Consider the following 12,116-nt stretch of genomic DNA (forward strand, 5'->3'; position numbering starts at 1 on the left):
CCTGTTAATTAAGAACAGGTTTTCTTCACTGTACCTACTTCTCAAATGAACAAATACTTGTATTGGGCCCAAAGCTGGCTAACACTCTTTAGTTTATTGAGTCTCATTGATTCTACAAAACAGTTTCTCATTTTGGCTTTTACAATTAATGTTTCTGAAATTGGGATCTATAGTCTCAGATTTGATGAAATACAGCAAGTGGTAACATTTGGACAATTGATAAAGGAAAGCATAAGCTAACTGAACAAACAAACACTGTATCAAAGAACTCTCTCAAATATCCTTACTGCAAAATAAAACATAAATGCCCTAAACTATAGATCAATATTAAAGAGTTCCCTTAAAATCGACAAATATCCTAACTGGTTTGCAAAAAATATTTTGGTACTTTAAAACACTGGAAAAAAATGGGCCTTATCACATGAAAATAAATCTTAACTCTAAATAACCTTCTAAGAAATAAATCTTTTCACATACAATCAAAAGCTGTCCACAATGATGATAAAATCATTGCTAATCGGGTAATTTTCAATCATGTTAGTATATTCTTGCAAAAATGATATGAATCCGGCAGAATTACACCTGTAATCCTAGTGACTAAGGAGGCTGAGGCAAGAGGATTGCAAGTTTAAGGCCAGCCTTGGCAACTTAATAAGACCCTCTGCAACTAAGCAAAATATAAAAATCAAAAGGACTGGGAATGTAGCTCAATAGTAAAGTACCTCAAGAGCTTTGTAATGTTGTGAACAACCAATAAAAATTAAAAAAAGAAAAAAAAAAGAATATAGAAAAAAAAAAATAGTAAAGTACCCCTCGGTTCAATCTCCGGTACAAAAAAATAAGAAATCAGCTCTGCAATCCTCTTCAGTGCTGTGTTGTAAACTGACATTCGCCTACAAGCATGGCAACACACACCTACACACCCATCTCCTGGCTTAATCAGAGACAATAGAAATCTTTAAATATTCCTTTAAGAATATATAAATGTCTTGTTCACCTAAAAATCTAAAAAAATAAATATTTAAAGGGGGGACGCGCTGGGGTTGTGGCTCAGTAGTGGAGTGCTTGCCTGGCATGCATGAGGCATTGGGTTTGATCCTCAGCACCACATAAAAATAAAATATTGTGTCCACCTAAAAAAACTAAAAAATAAATATTTTTTTAAAAGAATATATAAATGTCTTGTGCTTTATTTTCAAATCTTATTGATGTATAAATTTCCTTTACAAGAATGGGACAAAATAAAACACTCAGAATTCTGGGGAAAGGGGAAAAAATAAAAATTCAAAAAACCTGAACCTGAGGTAAAACAATGTAGGGGGAGGGCATGGGTAGGAATAATTCTTGCAGAAAAGGTATGTTTCATGAACAAATGACTATGAAAACTTACTTAAAAAAAAGCCAGTGGGTTGTATTTGCAGTGGGTTCATAACTTGTTTTGTTTTTTCTTTAGTACTGGAGATTGAACCTAGGGGTACTTTACCTCTGAGCAACATCCCAGCCCTTTTTAAATTAAAAAAAAAAAAATTAGTTTATTTATTTATTTTTTGAGATAGGGTCTTGCTATGTTAGTTAGGGCCTCACTAAGTTGCTGAGGCTTCCCTCAAACTTGTGATCCTCCTGCCTCAGCCTCCCAAGTCTCCTGGATTAGAGGCGTGCACCACTGCATCCGGCTTCATAACATTTTAATAAGAATTAAATATAACTTTAATTCCCTAACCCAGAGATTCTTAATCTTTGGACTGGATAATTCTTTGTTGTGGGAGGCTGTCTTTTATACTGCCTCCACCTTCTAGATAACAGCAGTGGCCATCCACCCCCACGGTTCTAACAACCACAAGTGTCTTCAGACACTGCTCTCTCAACTAGGGGAGAAGGTGACCCCTGTTGAATATCAGCGTTCTAAGCTTTCAGTTACCATCCCTTCCTCAAATTGGCTATATCCTAGTGCTTCTGAAATCACCTGGAGGGTAGAAAACAAATTTTAAAATCCACTTAAAAGCAACATTGCTTTAAGTAAGTTTTCCACCCCCAGAAAAAAAATGAGATATTTATTCTGTTTTTGCCTAGGTATGTGAAATAGTAGGATTTACATAAGATGACATCTTAAAAATCTGAAATAGCAAATGAAGTCAAATGAAGTATGTTTTTCAACTATTATTTCCTTGTGCATTCATTATGTACCCAACAATTCAAGCAGCCAGAAGTAGTAAAATATATTCATTTTTACATTAGTATGGTAGATAATATCAGATCTTCACATCATTTCTATTTACTGTTTGCAAAGAATAATTAAGCAAGTGCTTAATCCATGCCAACTATTTTGCTAAACACTTGATTCATATGCATTATCTCACAGGAAGAAGAGATAAATCAATTTAATATCACTATCTTAAGTTATAAAATTCATAATATTCAAGGTTTGATAGCAACCAATCTACCCAGTAAATGTTCAAAGAATTTAAATACTAGTAAAAGATAGTTAGTGGAAATGGAGCATGCTGAGTCATATATACGCATGTCACTGATAAGAAGAAGATGCATTCATCAACTCCAGTGGGGTTGTAGTGACAAATAAGTCACCTCCAGTGATTACTGGAGTTCTTAAATTAATTGAAAGTCCCTAATTTACAAGCAATGCAATTTAAAAAATAAGAGTACATTCAACAACCCAAGACCCAAAGATGAATAAGAAAAAGAAAAATGGTCTTATTGCTTAATAATCTATAAAAATGCAAATGTACATCAGAAAACAAGCATTAGACTTTCTTAATTAGTACATTTAGAAGTTAAAACGAGCTCCCTTATTTTTATAGCATTTTATTGAGATACATGTCACACAGATTCGCCATTCAAAGTACACACTTAGGTGGTTCCCAGCACACCCACCTTGATGTGTAGCCATCACCTCTATTATCTAGCTCTACAACACTTCTGCCATCCAAAGAAACTCTACACCTAGTACCAGGTAGTCTCAATCATCTCCTCCCCTCATTGCCTGGCCACCACTTATCTATTTTCTGTCTCTATGGGTTTGCCTATTCTAAATATTTCATATAAACAGAATCAACATGTGGCCTTTTGTGTCTTGTTTCTTTCACTCAGTATAATGTTCCCTAGACTCATTTTCAGGGTTACATGTAACTTCATTCTTTTTTTATGGGTGAATGTCCCTTATTTTTTGTAGCAGTTAAGTAAAACATTTCAAGTAATGTGTGTACAAATGTTACCTGAAACATTTTTAGCCATTCCTGGAGGCCTGTAGGTGGTTGGACAGATGTAATCCGACGTCGTTGTTGCCCTTGGCCATTGGCTGCTCTCAGGTCCCCAAAAGTTGTTGGTGTTGCTGAACATGGCACAAGCCCAGTGGTACTAAAAAAAAAAAAAAAAGTGTATATATATATATATATATATATATATATATATATATATATGCACACACACACACACACACACACAGAGTAGAAGCAAAGACATATATTTCTTAAAAATAAGGAATGCTTATTTAATAAAAAGGATGATGACCTGGGCATATTTCAAACATCAATCCAATTATTCCTTTTATTTGCTTATTCCCAGAGAACATGAGTACACAAAACCCATTTTGCTATTCTTGGAGTAAGTTTCCTCCCTCCTACATAACCACCTGTTATTATCCCAGCAATGCTAACTGCAACCAAATAACAGAATCTCTATGGCAAAACTGCAAGTCACAGATACATACATACAAATAATGGTAAAATATTTCCTTAGGGCTGTGGATGTAGCTCCAATTTAGAATATGTTCTTAGCATGCATGGGGCCCTGGGTTTAATATCCAGCCACAACCAATCAACCAATCAATCAAATATTTCATTAGAATATATAGGCCCTCTTCTAAGACATAAAGTTTAAATTTTAAATTTTCTTTATAAAAAGGAGTTTGAGACTCTTTTAAAAACTCCAGTATATAAACAGAATATTCAAAGGTTTTGGATATCACTAGTCAAACAATTCCTTAAGTTTGCCCAGATGCCTTCATAATTATACTCTGTTGCTATCTAATTCTTAATTGTTATTTATAAAGCTTGGTCTGATAGTTGATGAGAATCAGCCTTGATTAGATGTATAGTTATTCAAATTAAGTGTGAAGAACTTATCTGCATCTAGTATAAAATGAAAGAGGTTAAGACCAAATGACCTGGCTTGAAAACTGTCTAACTCTCCTAAAAACAACTAATAGCAGGAAGAACATAGATATGTTATTGACATATTAAACTTTATTTTTAAATTTCTGTATCCAATTAAATTATTTACTCTCAAGGCAAATATTGAGCATTTCTATTTTAGAGATATTACCAAAAAAAAAAAAAAAAAAGGAGAAGATGGTTTAGCTTGGTTAACAAAATTACATTTCTAGAATAATCCTTAATTTCTTGAGTTATAATAGTGTTCTAAATCCAAAAATCACATACGTATTGTATCATAATAGTCGAGTGTTAAGCTCTGTTAAATTACTTGTGACACAACTTCCCCAATGTTTTCTTCATTTTTTTGATATGAAATGTATTTGAATGTATTTTACATAAAAATCTTCATTCCTGTAATCTTTGAATCTTTTAACACACATTTAAGTTAATCTCTAATATTCAATAATTGTCTATCCTCTTTTCTTTTAAATTCAAAGGTAATTTCAGTTTTCTCATTCTCCACAATAATAGAATGTGCTTATAACTTAAATTTTCTAAGACAAAAAAAGAAAAAAAGAAAAATGAGTTTCATTTTATTATCTGTGAAAAATAAAACACCAAATACATACATTAGTAACTGACAAAATCTCCAAAAAAAGACATGGAAATAAACACAAAATATCCCATTGGGGTTAATTCTGCGTTAGTAAATTTTATTTAAGAGTCAGTTGTTTTCTCAATAAAAAAGTGAACAATTAAAGACAAACTTTATGTGTTCTATGATAAAAATTCAACACTTATTTTTGATAAGCTGCCTTGGAAACACGTGAACAATTTAATAACTTTGTCCTAGTTTCAGCCATAGTAATAGAAGACCAAAATAATATGGCTTACTGGACTCTATACATTTATAAAAGACCATTTACAATTAGCTCAACATTCAACTCAACTTTCTCATCTAAGAAATACTTTATTAAGGTTAGAAGCAAAATGAAGTGAATAGTTTTGCTTGTCTCTCTATCCCTCCACACCCTCTGGTGGAAGTGCCAAAACAGTAAAATTGTCAAAAGGCAAGGAGTAAAGAGGGGGACAGTCAACATGAGAAAAATCACACAGAAATGCAGCTCCTAAATAACTAAGAGACAGTTTTATTTTTAGCCTTTGCATCATCTCTCCTGTATTTTATATGCACAATTATTCTAATTATTATGATTTTGAAATTTCATAAAAAAAGCATTTGAAAGAAATATTTTCTATAACTGAATGAAATAAGAATGAATTGTTTCTGTAAAGATTCAGAGACGGTGGGAGGGGGGAGAAAGAGAGAAAATCTGTAATAATGTTCAATTTTTAAAAAGCCTTATATCTGGGCAATTTTTTTTTTTTTTTTTTTTTACCTTACAGAACAAAAATAATTCTAAGTCAAAATACTTTGAGAAAAAGAAGGAACTGTATTATAACCAAGGAGTTCTTAGGGTTCTTATTGCTATCTCAGGATCAGTTATTTGAAGTGACAATTATACAAAAAAAAAAAAAGTTCTTAAGATACTTTTGTCATTTAAATTTGAAAATACAGCATTCCAAGTGACGCCCAAAGCCATTTTTAATTGGCTGGGTAATAGATATTGTACTTAAGTTGGCCTAATTAGCGTGAGAGTGGGAAAAGTTTTATACTGATGCAAAATCCAAAAATGATGGACTGAAGCAGGAAACAAGACTACAATTGTATTTAGTTGTTATGGAAACTATTCTACTGGTGCAGAAATGTATGTGTTAAGACATAAGACCTACCAAGCTAATAAAAGGGAATTTCTAACACATTAATTTCATGAAATAAGATTTAGTTAGTAACTGGGGTGTTTATTTCACTGCTAATAAATTTATCTCCAATTTTGTGAATATAAATATCCATCTTAGAACAGTTGTTGCTATAGTAACAAGATACATTTGCTCATGTTCATATTTTATGATTTACATTTTAGAATTCCTTCAAAATTGTGATTTTAAAATTTTGTTCACAAGAGAACCTCTGCTCATCTTACTTTAATGTATTAATAACAGAATATAAATTACGGTGGTAGTTGTTCCTCCCCCTATTTAAAATGATATATTTCCCAATTTTCAGTAATTTTGAAGTATGTTAAAGAGTCAGAGGTACTGTTAACATTATTATTCTATGGAAATAAACTGAAAGAGATACTTTCAGAATTATCAGCTTTAAAAGATATGAGAACCACAAGAGAATAAATTATTATATTTAATATTACCTTGTATATTCTGAGACTTTGCATGGTTTCTTTCCCAAAGAAAAGGAGCGGACCTCGGAACCATGGTCCAACTTTCTTTTCATCTATAAGGTAAAACAAGATATATTTTTTTAAAAATCACCAGTCGAACTATCAAATCTTGAGTTAGCACTGTTAATATAAAAAATTCTTTAAAATTTCATATGTCTACAATGGAAATTAGGTAGTCAATTAATACAGAAAATAAGTATTTCTTGGTTTCCTCTATTTGTTCCACTTTGTTTTATGCTTACAAACTGCAAAGATATTACCCCCCCATGCTCTTATGTTCTAGATAACAGCGTATGGTGATTTAAAAATTGACATTCATCATACATATTCTTCAGGAGTAATACCTTTCATGTTTTTCAGTTTAACAACCGATATAAGGAGAAAAATCTCATGATAATCCATACAGAAAAGAACCACATTTAACATGCCTTCCTCATTGATCTTCATTTTTCCTTAAAAACATTAAGAAATAACAAAATTCAAAATTTCAAAACCAGAAATGAGAATGGAAACTGAATTTTAAACACCCATATCATTACAAAAGGGTAAAGAAAGCACTGAAAATAAAATAATCTTAAATACAAATCATACTAAAGCATAAAGTAATTTATATGGGCAATAAGATCAGTAAAAATGGTAAATCCATAATCAGAGAAATCTGGAGATGGTACAATATAGCTGAAGAAAAAAGTCATCAATTGCTATATATACAAAGTATAGCTCTACTGACAATCCGGACAAATATGTTAACTTGAAACAATAACAAAAAGATTTGAGGAAAATGAATCACGCTTTTTATAAGATACATCCAACATTTATATTTTTAAGGTGTTTCATTATGCCATGAAACACCATAAATATACTCAGGATTGTATTTTGTCATATCAATATTGAAATATTTTTATATTTCACTATCAGTCAACTGGGGTCCTTTGAACATATGTTTATTTTTAAACTAGAAAATAACATCTAATAAGAGTCAACTTTTCTCTAATTTGACAACTTCTTTCAGATTTGCATCCACTCATTTATTAACTGCATTACTACAAGTTGGGGGGAACACCTAGAGTGACGTGTAGCTATCCTAATTTTGATAGTAGGGTGAAAACCCTTATTTTGCAGTAGTCTTAGTTTCCTACCTATTGCCTCATAGGAACACCATAACTCAGCATGATACAGTGTAAATACTAAAGAGAACCAAAGAGACTCTAAAAATCTTCTGAACCACACAGGATAATAAAGACTTCGTTTTTATCATTATGAAGACGTCTTCTAATCAATACAGGATGATTTTATGATACTAGGAGTAAGAGATAGGGGTACAACCAGCTTATCCACAATTTATACCTTAGTTCATGAAATACATATTGGAAAAAAAAATAGTCTGGTTTCTTCCCTTCAGAAGTTTCTTACTCATTACATTGTTTTAAAGGGATTTCTCTCAAAATCCATTATTTTCTTTTCCTAAATAATTGCATTAAAAAGCAAATGACTATATAAATATAATATAAAAAGCTATAATATATAAGTAGCCACGTGCTTCCATGTATATAATTTATAGAAATATACATACACATTCACAAATGAATCTATCCGGAAGGTTAGTCAGTACAGATTACCTTAAAATCAAGTTTTTTGATAACTTTCACAGATTATCTTCATAAATACTATGAGAAACTCTGATATTCATTCTAATTAACTTTGTAATACTGGTTTCAGAACTTCCCAGGATATCTTGTAAATACATTGGTGCAAATGCCATTTGCCACTAAAAGCAAACTTTATTTCCATCTTAGAAATCCTTCAAAGAATAAAAATGTACAAAAAATATGTATGAAGGAAACCTCTGACAAATAATTTTATTTTTATTTTATAAAATAAAGCACCTTCTCAATGACCATAAAAGTCTTTTAAATACTGTACTGTTTACAAAAAATACCGACTTTAGAATCAAAAATTAATTCTGCAATTTTTTTTGAGGGGAACAGAAAGTAAATATGACCTCTCTAAATATAAATACCAAATATTCTAATGATTCTACACACTAAGAATCACCTAATAAAAAGATAAAAATATGTATATAATGTATAGAGAAAAATTTAAGGCAAAAGGTTCACTAAAAACCAACTAAGGATAGAGTATTTCCAGGTCAGCATTAAACGGTGCCACATTTCTAAAGTCTGAATGTATTTTTAGTGAAAAATTTTCAGACTCAAATATACATTTTATTTTAAATATAAAGCTTCTCCCAGCTCACGCTGTCTTTCCATTATTCGCTTACATTCATGAAATAAAACAGAATACCAGACATCCAGCCACCCACCAAAATTAGAGGATACTGCAGCCATCTCTGATGATACAGATTTTCCTTCTCAGGCAGGCACACACACACACAATCACACAGCACAGGAAGAAAACAGATTACTTACTTTGTAAAAAATCATTTTTAATGTGCCGTAGAAACCCATATTTTCTGTATTTTTTCCCTTCAGTGATTCTGTGCCCCCGTGTGTCCGGCTGCTTGGCAGTCTCTGACAATATAAACCTTTTTCAGGTAGGTATGTCACAGATTCTAATGTGGACATGCTCAGGCACGTCAGAAAAGGAAGATTAGGGAGCAGAACCGGCAACAAAACTCCACAGTAAAGGCAAATGCAGCTCAGTATCAAACCGCTTCTCGGGACACACATACATACATGCAGCTTGACTGAGAAGAACTCGAGGGAATAATGAGAGAGAACGGAGAAGATTATTGGAGGAGACTATGCCCTGTCAAAGCCTTGACTGAACAGATTCCTCCCTCAGCAGCAGAGGGATCAGATTACATCTTCCCTTGAACACAGAATGGTGCAGTCCAGGATTCAGCAATGCAGACTGCACATCAATTATATGGTGATCCGCTCCAGGGAACCCGTAAGCACACAACGCACCGAACAGAGGGAGGATGTGGGCAGCACAGAGACCGCCCCCACATGACAGCCCCCTCACCCCTTTCAAACTTTCAGGAGATTATTTTTTTTTTTTTTTGTATTTTGTGAAAACTGCATTTGTGAAGAGTTTTAAATAACAAGCAACATTTCCATAAATAAGTCCTTCCAGAAACATTTTGAAAATGAAATATATTTTCATACAGCTCCCCCCACCACCCCTGCCCCAGCAGTGGCAAGGCAGGCTATTTTCATTAACTGTCATTCTACTGTAGTTCTGGCATAGACTGATGAGATTTTTAGAGGAGCTTGGATGGGTACAAAATGGGCAATTCCAAAGGGAAAAATTAAATATCCTTTGGGGAAACTGACAATAAGGTAAATCAGTTTGGTGCATATAGCATTTGCAGAATTATGTAATATAAGTTCTACTTCAAGTTGCATGTCTCTTCTATTAAGATTTCCTGAAAATATTCCCTAGGTTTTTCCATTTCATTCTGTTAAATAGAATTTTCAAGAAAACTACCACACATGTTACCAGCTCTCGGCAGTAATCATGAGAATATCTTTTTAAGACAAACAAATCAAATATAAAGTTTGTCTGAAAGGCTACTTTCTTCAAAGGGAGCAAAAGCTGTGCTCATTGGAGAGGCTCACACTAATTTAATCTTGAGCAAAGAGGAGACGCTGGACTTCTACTTCTAAAATTATTTGGACTCTGTGAGTTGCTTATCATTAAAAAGGCATTTTACATAATAATAAATGTACCAAAGTTTGCCTGAAGGCAACATTTTTCTTAGAATGACTACTACAATCTAGATATTTCATCTTGCAACTTGCTACACAACTAGCTTCAGAGGCAATTACAAGATTTTTTTTGGACTAGAAAGTCCCATTATTAAGGGTCTAGTTATTAACTCTTACCTTCCCATTAGTGTTCTTCATTACAAGTAACCTATGTGCCTATAGTTATTTAAAGTATTTAGAAAGTTTCTTCAGAAAAAAAGGAATAAACTATATGGACTTTAATAAATTTTAATACTCTGCTATGATAGGAAATTACTTTCCTTATTAAAATGATTCCAAATACTGCATAAAATAGAATCATGATTTAAAAACTAAATGTTTATGCCTCTATTACTAAAACATTAAAGAATATAAAACTTATGAAGATGCACATTTTAGATCTTCTCCTGGAAATTATATCCTACTGTCTATTATTTTTTAAAAAAAACTCCACCTGGCTCTTAAATTGATTCTTCCCCTCAGAAACAATATGTACACATACTCAGAAGTTAGTTTTCTAAATAATCAATTAGCCCACTTCACAGGGAAATTATTTTTTAATTGAAATCTCTTTCTCTAAGCAAAAAAAAAAAAATCTAATTATTAGGAAGAGACTCATAAACCCTTTTTATTAGAGACTCTAGAACATTCATGATTTGGGAAAGGAAAAAAAGAAGAACAATAATGATTTTCTTCCCTGTCCAGGGCTATGTGAAGAAAAGTATACAATGAATATGGTGAAATTTCCTCTAGAATTTGTCCATGGTAACTTGTCATAAGACTACAAAGTAAATACTTTGACTCAAATGAAATCATGTTCTATCTCTAGTTGAACTAATCATTTCAAAGTCTACCAAGTTAAAAACTGAGACCAACTTTAAGAAAGTAAGGAAGATCCTCTCAAAACCTTGGATGATGTTTAAAAAGAAAAATCTCTCTTGATTTTGTATCTTCAAAGGAATGTTCTCATGGTTACATGGCTTCTACTTATGTCTATGAAGACACAGGAAAACCTCCACAAAAGTTTGCTTATATGTAGGTATGCATATACATATTTTGTTTTTGAATAGGTAAAATATTTACATGGGTCAAAATTTAAAATGATACATACAAAAAAAACCTACACATTAAGAAGTTTTTTATATCCTCCATTTACCAAGGTTCCGACTTGAAAATGATTTTTATTAATATGTTTACCGTTTAAGTGAGAAATGTATATGCTTTTAACTACTAAGAAACATTATTTTCCCACATATTTAAACAATTCCCCCTTGTATCTTGTTTACAATTTTAATTTAAATGTGAACAAAGAATTTGCCAAACAAAGCTGGTCAACTAAGCTTCTAACTGGACTTAAAAGTAGTAGAATTAAATAATTATTCTTAACATTTTCTATAGTACTGTCAATGAAAAATATTACTGCCATCAAAATCTTACATGAAAATGCAAATAAAATCATTCTCAACTTCCTATTTCTGGTAGCCTTGGCTAACATATAGATGTTTAAAACTTATTCAAAATTTTCAGTAATATGATATTTTTAAAAACCCTTTGTGTGTTGCTATCTATGTCTATATTACCCTGTGGTAAACCGGAACATTTTACCCTTACATCAGCCTATATATTATATAAATATTTTTTTAAAAAGTATTTTATACCTTATGCTAAAACATTATGTAAGTTCACTAAGAAAATACTTAAGCGTGTCAAAGTATTAAATATATTTCATTACAATAAATTAAATTTTCACATAATTTCAGCTAGGTAATAATTTTTTCCAGTCTATAAAAAATTATTTCTTGTGTTGACTGACAGCCTGTAAGCATTATTGAAAATCCATTAGCAAGGGGAATGACCAATGACAAGGTCCTAGAATACAGTCCATCTGCCAACTCAGACCCAATGTTCATCTAATCACAATTCCATTAAGGTAGGTG

General features: G+C 32.0%; 1 protein-coding gene across 5 annotated transcripts in view; it reads right to left on the reverse strand.

Moving 5' to 3' along the window:
- Fbxw7 (F-box and WD repeat domain containing 7) overlaps nt 1-12,116 on the reverse strand; it is a 188,207-nt gene that overhangs the window by 19,913 nt on the left and 156,178 nt on the right. For all 5 annotated transcript variants that reach the window (XM_077803336.1, XM_077803339.1, XM_077803338.1 and 2 more), the window contains 2 exons: nt 6,437-6,519; nt 3,231-3,372 (listed from right to left, as the gene is read on the reverse strand). In XM_077803336.1, the coding sequence (XP_077659462.1) occupies nt 3,231-3,372; nt 6,437-6,519 (225 nt within the window). The remainder of the gene's footprint in view (nt 1-3,230; nt 3,373-6,436; nt 6,520-12,116) is intronic.

Source organism: Urocitellus parryii, chromosome 10 (assembly GCF_045843805.1).
Source record: "Urocitellus parryii isolate mUroPar1 chromosome 10, mUroPar1.hap1, whole genome shotgun sequence".
Lineage (NCBI taxonomy): Eukaryota > Metazoa > Chordata > Mammalia > Rodentia > Sciuridae > Urocitellus > Urocitellus parryii.